General features: G+C 53.7%; 1 protein-coding gene across 2 annotated transcripts; it reads left to right on the forward strand.

The window, feature by feature from the left end:
- Positions 1–12,679, forward strand: TNFRSF1A (TNF receptor superfamily member 1A). Of its 2 annotated transcripts, none has more exons than XM_072766160.1 (10): positions 1–321; positions 7,577–7,730; positions 7,992–8,120; positions 8,327–8,476; positions 8,719–8,797; positions 10,726–10,799; positions 10,927–11,037; positions 11,341–11,369; positions 11,528–11,804; positions 11,910–12,679. In XM_072766160.1, exons 1-10 carry the CDS (start codon positions 283–285, stop codon positions 12,224–12,226), a joined length of 1,359 nt encoding a protein of 452 aa, XP_072622261.1. In that variant the 5' UTR covers positions 1–282; the 3' UTR covers positions 12,227–12,679. The 2 variants fall into 2 exon arrangements, with proteins under 2 accessions (XP_072622261.1, XP_072622260.1); XM_072766159.1 differs by lacking the exon at positions 1–321 and adding an exon at positions 668–804.
- The last annotated feature ends 92 nt before the right edge of the window (positions 12,680–12,771 follow it).

Raw genomic sequence — 12,771 nt, forward strand, 5'->3', positions numbered from 1 at the left:
TGTCCCGCAGTTGCGACACCCCATCTGCCACTCTCTCCCTTCCCTCCCACCTTCTCTCTGCTCTCTGCTTTAATTTTCTCCCGGTTCTCGGGACTCAGCCTCCAGCTCTGGCCTTTGGGGTTGGAGGTCCCGGGGACCGTCTCTCCAGTCCCCCCACCCCCCGGGCTCCCCTGCCCGCCGCGCGGGCTCCTCTTGGGACCCGCGGGGCCCGCGCATCCCGGACCCCGCCGCCGCCACTGCCTGAGCCCTGATGGGGGAGTGAGAGGCCACGGCTGGCCGGACATGGGCCTCCCCACCGTGCCTGGCCTGCTGCTGCCACTGGTGAGCCCCGGGACCGGACGAGGGCTGGGGGTGGGGAGCGGGGGGTAGGGGCCGGTGCAGAGGGCGCCGCCCGCAGGAGTGGGCCCTCCCCGCCCGTCCGGACCTCGGGCCAGCGGGGCCCCACTTCCAGCGCGGCCAGGAGTTGGGGTTCCCCAATCGGCCGCCGGCCCTGAGTCGGAGGCAAGGGAGAGAGTGAAAGGCCAGCCGAGGCCAGCCGAGGAAGTCTGCTGGGGCTAGGGATTGGCTGGGAATGTGGGGGCAGGTGATCGCTGAGGGAGGGGTGGGGCCGATTCGGGAGAGTGAGGAAAGGAGTGCGAGAAGGTCGTCAGCCCTCTCCCTGGAGGCCGGATGATTCAGAGCTGTGTCCTCGAGTCAGCTGGCCAGCGGGGTGTGCGGCCCTGGCCGGGCAGACCCCGGCGGAGGGGAGGAGCTGGATGCTAGGGAAGGGGGAAACTGAGGCCGGGAGCAAAGATGGATTGGAGGGTAAGTTTGGGATGCTGTGTCTGTGTGTCTGTGTGGAGGCGGGTATTTGGGTGTCCGGTGGGAACTGGACAGGGGCAGGGCAACCCCGTGGAGAGCCAGGACGCCCACCTGGAGGCACTCCCCACACTGTGCCTCTGGCTCAGCTTTTAGATGGGTGGCCTGTGTTGGACTGGGGACCCTCTCTAGCAGCCAGCACCACCTCCACCTGGTCCTGGCCCTGTGCCGGCCTTCCAGCCCCCTTCCCTCAGGCCTGGACAACAATCTCTTGGTTTCTTCTTTTACAGCTGGGTTTAGGGAAGTTAGTAGAAAGTTGTTTTCGTCACTGGAAAATGTCCCTTTCTTATGCCTCAGCCTTGTTTCAATGCTTCCTTGATCTCCTGTGCCATACCCTGGGTTCCTCTCTCCCCCTACCTGGGTGTATGTTCCCGGCCTGCACTGGCCCGTTTCTTCGGGGTCCTTGCCCTTCCCTGGCCCACGTCCTCCCCGCACTCTCCTCTCCTCTGGATCTTGTCCTGTGTCTCCTAAGCATTCACTCCTTTTCTATCAGTTTCTCCATGAGTCTCCTTTTTTGAGACTTTTTTTCCCTGGTTCCTCCCTCTCTTCTCTGCTGAGTCCACATTTCTAGACTCTGATTTCCCAGGCAGCACCTGTCTCCATCTGGGTCTCACTGTTCTTTTCACTGTCCCACCTCCTGTCTCCCCAGCCCACTGTCTCTTGACTTCTCTCAAGGCTGTACTTCTCCCAGGCTCCCTCTGCCCCCATCCAGTGGCCTGGGCTTACTTTACTTCTCTTCTCTCTTTTGGGGGTAGATCCCTTGGATTCAAATCCTAGCTCCCTCACAGACTAGCCACCTGAACCTGGGTGGCTTCCACGTCTTAGCTTCTTTATTTCTAAAATGTAGGTAATAATCACAACCTCATAATGTCATTTCGAAGATGAAATAGATTGAGAGACAGTTGACCTTTGAACAACATGGGTTTGAACCATGCCGTTCCACTTATATGCAGGTTTTTTCCCACTAAATACAGTATTATAAATATATTTTCTTTTTATGATTTCCTTAATAACATTTTCATTTCTCCAGCCTTCTTTATTGTAAGAATACAGCATATGATACACATAATATGCAAAATGTGTGCTAATCCATTGTTTTATGCTATTGGTAAGACATCCAGTCAACAGTAGGGTATTTGTAGTTACGTTTTAGAGGAGTCAAAAATTATATGTAGAGTTTTCACCAAGTGGGGTGGGCTGGTGCTCCTAACACCTGCATTGTTCAAGGGTCAACTATGTATTAAGTATTCAACTTATTAAATGTTGGGTCTGTGCTAGACATTATTTTAAGTGGGATTACAGTAGCAAGCAAAATCTCTGCCCCCATGTAGTCTACAGTCTAGTAGACGAATAAGGTATAGCAAATAGAAAACAATAAATGTTAGATTTGTATTGTTAGTATTAGTAGTAATTACTTGGTGGCTACTGTGTTTGGAAAACATAGGGTAGGGGTAGTCTGAATTGGTAAAGGAAAGTGTCTGGGGGCTGGGGAGGAGGCTCTAGCCCATGTGGGAGTGTGACTGTGAAGGGACCCAAGCTAAGCCTGGAGCTGGAGGGGAAACAGAAGATATGCAAAGTCTGAGCTTTTCAATTGTTCACCATTAATACTGAGCACTCTAGTATACCGTGTGTGGGTGGATAGGGGGAAGAATACTGGAGAGAGGGTAGTAAAGCTTATAGGGTTTTGTTGTGCCTCAAAGAGCTTATGGTCTGTAAGACATCTTACAGAAAAAAAAAAAAAAGATTTCAGAACAGTCTGGCAGTCTGGGGGGGAAGACCCACAAAAATGTTTTGATGCGGTGCCCTGGAACACCGAAGGGAGACAGACCAGGGAAGGGAACGAGCTGCCTTTTCTTGCCTAGCAGACCTCAACCGTGGTGTTGGGGCTCCCGGAGCACCCTCTGCCTAGAGTGCAGAGCCTACAGTGGATTGTCTCTGACCCAGCTGAGAACTTGACAGCGTGGGCTATGTATTCGCTCTAAACCCCTAGAAGCCATATGGGACCTGGTGCCTAGATGGTGCTTCTAACTCTTTGTTGAATGAATCAAGGAGCAGGCATTGGTCAGATGGAATGAGGAAGAGAAAAACCTCACAGATAAGTGGATTTGGAGCTGAGATTCGAAGTCACTCATTGGAAAGATGGCTAGAAAAAAGGGAGACTGGTTTGAGGGAGAGTAGGGGAATGGAGAGGTGGGGTTTTGTGTTGGGGTTGGTGGTGGCAGGAAGCTGAACATTGTTGCTGGAAGTGGAAGGAGCATGTTGAAGAACAAGAAGAAATGAGAAAATTGAAGGGTGTTGGGGAGGGGATGAAGAGAGAATCTTGAGTGTGGTCCCAGGTAGAGGAATTCATTCATTCATTCATTCATTCATTCATTCATTCATTCATTCAGACACAGTTCTCTGAGGGCCCATGGCATCTGGGAACATGTTCAGAAGAGTAGTGAGGTGCCTCTGCAAGTACTCACTCAGGGAAGGAGTGACCGGTGGAAATGATGTTTGAGGTCAGGCTCTGGAGAGGAAGATTCCCACCCAACCTGTGGGTGCAAGTTGAAGCATGAACACAGATAAGAAAGTGTGTAGGATGGATTGGAGCAGGAAAGAGGCTGGCAGCTGGGCAGTCAGTGGGGAGACAGTTGCAATAATCTAAGAGTGAGGCAGCCCATGGATACGGACAGGACCAAGAGATCCTGTCCTCCGAAGAAGGACTGATGAGGTGAACTGACAGACCCGATGGCCTCAGGACTGGGATGGGGCCTTGAGAAGAGAAGGGTGGCAAGGTTCTCAGTACCGGAACTATGATATTTGTCTAGACCAGGAGATTGACCAGTTGAGTTTGGGGCATGTTAAGGGTCAGAGCCAGATGAAGTGCACACCTAACAGGCTAGAGCAGGGCTTTTCAAACTCTAATCTGCCTTCATATCATTCATATCTGCTGCATGCAGTCACCAGTGATGCTCAAAAGGAGAGGAACACTGGTCAGACTCTCCAGTGGGGGAGTGTGTGTATGTGTGTGTGGGTGGGTAGGAGTGGGTATGATTTGAGAACTCTTCCTCCACCCCCTCTAATGGTGAGGGAGAGGAGATAAGTTTGTTCCTGTAAGGGGGCGCTGACTCTACTTCCCTCTCTGGGAATCATTAGCTTTAACTGGAGTGGAACATAGATAAGTCATCAGATTGGCCAATCAATCTGTATTTATTTGGCTCCTCTCGTTCTGGGGGCTGAGAAGATACCCAGGAGGATAAGACACTATCTCTGACCACACAGTCTCTCAGATTGCTCATCTCATAGAGTCTATGGTCATTTGTGGGAGATCATATCTACTCACCCAGGATAATTATATTATAGTAAAAGCCGAAAGTAGATACAGTTAATTCACGTTATTGAAGTTCACAGGAGGCTGAGCAGCTAATGAGCTTGTGCGGAGGAAGTGGTGTTAATAATGGAGGGCTTCGGGGCAGGGAGGTGGGGTCTCAGCTGAGCTCTTGGAGGAGAAGCTATCCTGAGCTCCCCAAAGATTTTGACATTAAAAGAACAAACATGTCTTAATTTAATGAACAAATTAATGCAGGGGAAGGGCACAGCTAAGGTCTTGAGGTGCCGGGTCAGGGTTAGACCACAGGGTCGCTCTCTGCTCTCTGCTTCTCCGCCCCCTCTGCAGCCTCAACACAGGAAGTCACACTTGAAAGTCTCCCCAGGCGGAAGTTGTGGGGGAGTTGGAAGTTGTGGGGGAGTCGGAGGGGTGCCAGGCCACCCCCTCAACTGTGTCTCCACAGGCACCTCCCAGTTTCCTGCCTTTCCCCTGCTCCAGATGGCAGGTGCAGGCTGGCTAGTGTCTTGGGCTCAGAGCTCACCTCCTAATTTAGCTGCAAGAGCAGATGCTGAGGATCCGCTCCCTAGAGCCAGCTGGTGGGGGCCTGAGGCCCTGGCTACTAGGAGTCAGAGAGGGCTGGCTGGAGCACTGCTAGGGGCTATGAGGGATCTGGGAAATCCTGTCCTCCATCCCTTCTTGGCCTGTTTCCTCACTCCTGGAAAGTGGGCCTTTCAGGGCTCTGGAATTTCTCCTGTACTGCCAGTGGACTTGGTGGGGGTAGGGCTGTGGAAGCCCAGAACTGGCCTTATTTCCTAAGGGTTGTTGGGGGACCCCAGGGAGGTCCCCGAACCCACCCCAACTGGCCAGAACCAGCTAGGCTGTGGGAATGCAGTGAACCCCGAGTGGGAGGGCAGCCTTGGTTTGCCTTCTTTTGGAAATGGGGAGTGTCAGGGGGCTCCTGGGAGAACCCAAGCAAAGGGTTTGTCTGTTGGGTACTGGTTAAACCCAGAGGAGGAGCGAGGGCAGGGCCTGGTCTTAAAGGAAGGATGCTGAGGGGCGGGAAGGAGCTGAGAGGCCCCTCAGGGAGGGGTGGGTAGTGACCTGATAGGAAGAAGCCAAGGGTTGAGGAGATTTCCCTTTGGGATGGAATGGGAGAGGGAGCCATTTCCCAAAACATGTGTGCCAAGTGGAACAGGGGTCTCTTGCCTGGCTCTTTTGAGGAGGAGGGGCGGGGGAGGAAGTATGCTCTGAGTGGGGATTGGAGGGAGAGCCTGGCCCTCAGGACAGAGGGCTCAGATGGGGTCTTAATGGCTGGCTGGTCCCCTCAGTCGTTCTGCTGACTCATGACCCTTGAGGAGCTGGGGAAGCTGCTGGTTCTCTCTCCCTTCCCCTAGCTGCCCTCCCTCTCTGGCCTGAGTCACTGGGCGGAGCTGCCGGGAAAAGCTTTTTCCCTTTCCCGGATCCGACTTAACCCTCAAAGTGCTGGAGAGGGAGGGAGACACGAGGATTGAGAAAGCCTCCCTCCCTCCTGGGACATTTACTCCTCACAGGCCAGGAGTCCCTGAAAAGCTGCCCCCTCCCACCAAGGCTGTCCCAGAACTGGAGCCTCCAGTTTTTATTCCCGACCTTCGACCTTGTCCCCTGGTCCACTTTGCCCCCCTGAGGTGGTGGTGGTGGTGGTGGGGGGCTGCATGGAATTCCAAGTGCCAGCAAACTTAGGCGCAGAGAGCCCTTCTTCAGGCATAGGAACCACACTTTCAGGATTGAGAAGTTCTTCCCATTACCACCCCAAACTCTTCCTGTTGCCTTGGACACCTCAGTCTTGTTGGGCGGGAGGTGACAGTGCTGGAGTGGGCCAAGGATGATGCTGCCATCTGGGTAGGGGAGGCAGTTTGCTGCTGTTTCCCAGGGTGGCTTCTGTTTGTGGCTGAGGCTCCAGCTTCCAGGCGGCAGCATCCCCCAGAGAGTGCCTCAGAGCGGGACCCACCTGCCCACCCTGCTACTGGGCTGTGGGCTGCCATGCCCTCCTGTCCCATGCTGGGGTTTCTGTGATCAGATTAGCATGCTGCTCCCCAGGGTTGAACACACTTTGAGGACATCCTCTTATCTTTACATAAAGTGGCTCTCATAGCAGAGGGCAAAACAAATCAGGACCCAGGGAAAGCCAGAAAGAGGCTGACGGGAGCCCAAGGGGCAAAGTCTGGGTTGGAGCTAGACACTGACTCCTGGCTTTGCTGTCTGGGGCTCAGAAGCCAGAACAGAGCAGGTGGTTCAGTTGCTGGTGGGGTTGCTCCAACGGTATAAAGCGTGCCTCCCAGAATGCCCGTGCAGAGGGCCACAGGGCTCCCTGATCCACTCTCAGCTCTTGACTCGATAGTCCTCTGAGCAGGACCAGTGGCCCCTGGCCAGCTTTAGTTGGTATAAACTACAGATGCCTTTGTCCACTCCTGCCTGCCTGAAAAACTTTATCATCTACCTCATTCCTGGTCTAGAACTTTCCCTTTTACCCCCTCCCCTTTTGCCCCTGGCCAACCTGTGGCCTTTGTGCAGATTTCCTGGTGGAAGGGGATAAGGCATGGAGCCTGAGGGCGTAATGCTAAATGAGGTTCTGATAGAGATTTATAAAGAAACCCTTCAGGACACCTGAGTGGCTCAGTGGTTGAGCATCTACCTTTGGCTCAGGTTATGATCCCTAGGGTCCTGGGGTCAAGTTCAGCATCGGGCTCCCTACATGGAGCCTGCTTCTGCCTCTGCCTGTATCTCTGCCTCTCTCTGTGTGTCTCTCATGAATAAATAAATAAAATCTTTTAAAAAAAAGAAATCCTTCCTTTCTACCCACTCCCCAGGAATGGTGCCCACAGAGACATCACTTACTTCCATACCAATCTGATTTTATAAAAAGCCTTTTAACTGGTATAACACAATCCAGAAAAGTAGACAGATCCTAACTGTTCACCTGTGAATGTTCACAAAGTGAATACACTGTCAACATAGCACCCCGATGGAGAAACACCACCTGAAGCCTTAGGGCTCCAGTTGGAAAGAAGGGCCATAATTGAGGTAACCAGCCAGTTCCCAAAAACACAAAACAAAAACATTCCTTAAACACCTGCCCCGTGTCTAGCACTATTAGCTGTTATGGAGAAATAAGGATAAAATATAGCCCAGGCCTGGGGTCTACTAGCCTTGACTTGGAGGAACAAAAATTCGTAGGAGGGAAGGATTAAGCACCAGATTCCATGGGGCCAGCCGGCTAAGCTCTGAGGAGGAACATCAAGAGTGAGCAGGAGTGGCCTGGGGAGAATGTTTCGCTGAGAAGGGACTTGAGCTGGGAAGGCTTTGGACTTGCCACCTCTAAGGCTCCCATCCTCCCTCTCCTGATGGGATCTCCTCTGATTCTTTCCCCAGGTGCTCCTGGCTCTGTTGGTGGAAATATACCCCATAAGCGTTACTGCACTTGTTCCTCACCCCCGGAACAGGGTGAAGAGAGCTATTCTGTGTCCCCAGGGGAAATATATTCACCCTCAAGACGATTCCATTTGCTGTACGAAGTGCCACAAAGGTAGGAGAAAGCGGTAACAGTGAATCTGCTCAGTTATGGGGTCCTGCTTCTTCCTTTGCCTTTTCCAGAAGTTCTAGAACCTGGAGGGGGAGGTGTCTTTCACCTCCAGTCTCCTAACTTTGCTGCCTCTCTTGGGCTGGGATTTCCTCCCATCTTTCCGCTCTTAGAGACTTGGGTGGAAGATGGCCCCAACTGTTCTCTCTAGCCTGGGGCTCTTTCCTTGAGCTCTCACTGCCACCTAACCCTGCCCCCCCAACACAGGGACCTACCTGTACAATGACTGTCCAGGCCCAGGGCTGGACACGGACTGCAGGGAATGTGAAAACGGAACCTTTACAGCTTCAGAGAACCACCTCAGACAATGTCTTAGCTGCTCCAAATGCCGAAAAGGTGAGTCTCAGGAGGTTGCAAGGGCTCTAAACTGTTAGAGCAGCTTGTGTGCCTGTCTCTGTGTGTGGGCAGACAGAGCTCTGCTGGTGGGTGTGAGTGGGACTGCATGTGCATGCATGAGTGCATGGGTGGGGATGTGTGTACAGAGAAAGGCACACACGCTGCGGTGGGTCGAGGGCTCATACCTCATCTCCTCCCCACTCCAGAAATGAACCAGGTGGAGATTTCTCCTTGTACTGTGTACCGGGACACGGTGTGTGGCTGCAGGAAGAACCAGTACCGGTTTTATTGGAGTGAAACCCTTTTCCAGTGCAATAACTGCAGCCTCTGCCTCAATGGCACGGTGCAGATCTCCTGTGAGCATGGCTGTCCCGACCCCAGCCCCCTCTCTGCCCTAGGGTGTCCCCATCTCAGGAAGAAGCTCTCGACCTCTGTGCCCCAGCCCCCTGATGCAACTCTTCCCCTCCTTCCCACTCCCCTGAAGTCTGTGGGACCACCTCCACTCTGGCCATCCACCCTCTGCCCTTCCTGGTTTTCCCCGTGATCCTTGGGGTGCAGGGCAGTCCTCCCTTAGCTATGCTGTAATCTCTCCCCCCAGGCCAAGAGAAGCAGAACACCATATGCACCTGCCACGCAGGGTTCTTTCTAAGAGAGCATGAATGCGTCTCTTGTGTGAAGTGAGTATCTCTGCCAGCTGCTGGGCACCAGTGAGTGGGAGGGCTTGGGTGGGATGGGGTGGCTACAGGTGAGAGCCACCAGCAGGGCAAGGGAGACACCCCAGGATGCTCTGGCTCTTAGTGACAAAACAGCAGAGTTCCCTCCACCTCTGACTTGCTCCTAAAATCTGAAGAAGTCTTTGGGGAGAGAGGCTCATGGACTTCCAGTTCTTTTAGAGATTTGGATTTGGGGATGACAGGGTATACTGTAGTTCGATGATTCTAGGATGCACATTTTCACATTTCTGAAATCAGACTGCTTCTAACAATTGATGTGTCATGGTTTAGCTAGCAGCTGTGTGTGTGTGTGTGTGTGTGTGTGTAGTGGCATGTAAATAATGGTGCTTCTTATTACTGGTGGCATCTTTGCTGTGAAATGGTATTTCTCCCCCAGTCTCTGTTCAGGCCTCCTCGCCTCTTTTGACTCTACAGAGCTTGTTCTTGCACACATACTTTGCAAAGAAGGAACTTTGAAGGCTCTAACATTCAAGTGACCTGGGTTTAAATCTCAGCTGGGCCACTTGTTGGCTGTGTGACCTTGGGCAAGTTACTTAACATCTCTGAGCCTTAGTTTTCTCACCTTTAAAATAAGGATAATGACACCCACTTGGCAAGCTGTATAGCTACAAAGTGTCTGACACCAAACTATTTGTTTTCTTTTTCTACTAAGTCCTCTCTGTTACTTCAAAGAGCTTTTACACTGATTCCATGTGGTTCTCTCTCTCTCTCTCTCTCTTTTTTTTTTTTTTTTTTTTAAAGATTTTACTTATTTATTCAGGAGAGACCCAGAGGGAGAGAGAGGCAGAGACATAGGCAGAGGGAGAAGCAGGCTCCATGCAGGGAGCCTGATGTGGGACTTGATCCCAGGTCTCCAGGATCACACCCCAAGCTGAAGGTGGCGCTAAACCGCTGAGCCACCAGGGCTGCCCCTCCATGTGGTTCTCACCAAGAACTTGTAAGATAGGCAAAAGTGCCTCTTCCTGTTTCAGATTCCTCCTGAGAGTTCACTTTCCTGAGTTCCTTCTAACCCCCCAAGAATTCTCATCACTCCATGCTGCCCAGTGACAACTCCTAACAGGGGAAGATGTGCTTGTTCTAGAGTGCTCTTTGGCTGCCCCCAACAATATGTATTTCAAAATTTTTCACACACATGTTTGACCCTTCTCTCAAAGTCAGGGATTGTCACTAGCAGTGTTATCTTTTTAAAAAATATATTTTATTTATTTATTCATGAGAGACACAGAGAGAGGCAGAGACATAGCCATAGACAGATGCAGGACTCAATCCCAGGATCTGGGGATCACAACCTGAGCCAAAGGCTCAACCACTGAGCCACCCAAGCATCCCACTAGTACTGTTATCTCAAGAAAAAGCTCTCCAACCTCTCTTTACCATGGGATTCTCATCAGTGAAACAATTCAGTGATAGTTACCATTTTCTGAGCACATACTGTATGTCAGGCAGACTGACCTCACCTACTCCTCTATTCTGACAGGTGGGTAGGAACCTTATTTTACTGATGAGCAAACTGAGGCCTCCACAGGTAAATGACTTGTTGGGAGTCATACTGCCAGCCAATGAATGGGCTGGAATGCATGCCCTGCCTCTGATTGCTTTTGATTTTTTTCTACACAGCCTCCTCAAGATCATTTCCAGTTCTAAAGTTAAATGATTTTGTGATTAACTTGTGTTTAATTCCCCTGCATCAGGACAGGTTTCATTTCCCAGGAGAGGTTTAATTTCTATTATACCAAGAGATACCTAAAAATATTTGCAGAGCAAGGAATTTCCAACAATGTGGAATTTTTTTCTTCTTTTTTCTTTGTCTTTCCACCCTGTCTTCCTCTTATGGGAGGGCTCCTATCCACCTGTGCCATCTCTTCTTTTAGCTGTAAGAAAAACACAGAGTGCACGAAGTTGTGCCTACCCCCCGTGGAAACAGTCAAGGTCCCCCAGGACCCAGGTGAGGAGAAATAACCCGGTTCCCAGGCTCACCTGCCCTGTCCTCATCCTTGCCCCTCCACTCAGCCAGCCAGCCCCACTGCCTCCTGCCGCGGCTGCCTTCTGACCACAGCCTGCCTTGTCTGCAGGCTCCACCGTGCTGTTGCCCCTGGTGATCCTCTTTGGTATTTGCGTTTTATCCTTCTCCATCGGTTTAATGTGTCGCTACCAACGGCAGAAGCCCAGGCTCTTCTCCATTGGTGAGTGGTGGTTGGGGGGGGGGGGGGCAGCGTGCTGGTGGGGACGTGGGAAGAGGTGGGGTGGCATGATGGACCAGCACAGAGGGAAATGAGGAGTGTCCCCTCAGTTCTCTGCCAAGAACCCTGTTGGCAGGAGGTAGCCCTGATGGCTTGTGAGAGGTCACACTGCGTCAGTGCTTCTCTGGTCCCTGGGGCCGCTTTGGCCCTGAAGCATGTCACCACAAGTCCTCGGGCCAGCCCCAGGATGGGCGCAGGGCTGAGAGAGGAAGTGAAATTTGTGACGCTTTGTTTCTTTTTTCTTAGTTTGTGGGAAACCAACACCGACGAAAGAGGTAAGATGAAACTAGGACCGTAGCCCCAGTCTTCCCCGGTTGTCCATTATAATCATACCCAAATGGCCCTCGGCCACCCCTACCTGCCTGTAGCCCCAACCCCTCTCCAGAATGGAGGGTTCCTCTTCTCCGCTAATGCTGTGCCTTCTCTCTTTTAGGGGGAGCCTGAGTCCCGGGCCTCAGTTCCGGGCTTCAGTCCCACCACGGGCTTCAGTCCCATCCCCAACCCCACCTGCACCCCCAGGTCCATCCTCACCCCCAGTCCCACCTTCACCCCTAGTGACTGGCCTCACGGCAGGGCTGCACCAGTCTCCAGAGAGATGGCCCCACCGTGCCAGGGGGCTGGCCCCATCCTCACCTCGGCTCCAGCCTCCACCCCCATCCCCACCCCTGTTCAGAAGTGGGAGGACGGCACCGCCACTCTGCGCACAGAAGGTGAGTTCCTAGCGGGTGCAGAGGGCCGGGCTCCCGGAGGGGCGTGGACGGGGGGCGAGGGGCGGGGCGCGGAGGCTCACCGCCCGCCCCCCCGCCCGCCCGCAGCGGACCCCGCGGACCCCGCGACGCTGTATGCGGTGGTGGACGGCGTGCCCCCGTCGCGCTGGAAGGAGTTCGTGCGGCGGCTGGGGCTGAGCGAGCACGAGATCGAGCGGCTGGAGCTGCAGAACGGGCGCTGCCTGCGGGAGGCGCACTACAGCATGCTGGCGGCCTGGCGGCGGCGCACCCCGCGGCGCGAGGCCACGCTGGAGCTGCTGGGCCGCGTGCTCCGCGACATGGAGCTGCGCGGCTGCCTGGAGGACATCGAGGAGGCGCTGCGCGCCCCCGCCTCCCTCCCGCCGGCGCCCCGCCTCCCTCGATGAGGCCGCGCCCCGCGCGGGGAGGGGCCTGCCCAGGACCGCGGCCCCCGGGCGGGGCGGGGCGGGGCGGGGCGGCCGGCAGGGACCGCTTCCTCTGGACCGGCCGTGGAGGGGCCGGCGTGGTTGGCAGCCACCTACTTGGTGCTACTCTGTTAGTGTACATAGGTTTTCTCAGCAGCTGGAGCCCTTCCGGAGGCTCAGCCTTGTGTGCGTGGCAGGTGTGTGTGTGTGTGTGTGCGTGTGCGCGCGCGTGTGGTCCTGAGAGAGGTTGAGTGTGCCAGGAGCCCAAGCTTGTGGCTGCAGAGATAGGAGGCGCCCTGACCCCCCACCCATTTCGGGCTTAGAGAACCCAGAGAGGCGGCTTAGGGGCCTCTGGGGGGCACCTGGGCCTTTTTCACAGTACATAAGCAATCTCTGTATCAATTATGTTACACTAATAGAAACTGATTGCCCTTCTGCCACTGCTTGGACAAGCACAGAGGAAGCTGAACGGTTCCAAGGCAGGGGCAAGCACAGAACGATGGGGCCGCCAGCCGGAGCAGTGGACT

The sequence above is a fragment of the Vulpes vulpes genome, chromosome 8 (assembly GCF_048418805.1).
Source record: "Vulpes vulpes isolate BD-2025 chromosome 8, VulVul3, whole genome shotgun sequence".
Lineage (NCBI taxonomy): Eukaryota > Metazoa > Chordata > Mammalia > Carnivora > Canidae > Vulpes > Vulpes vulpes.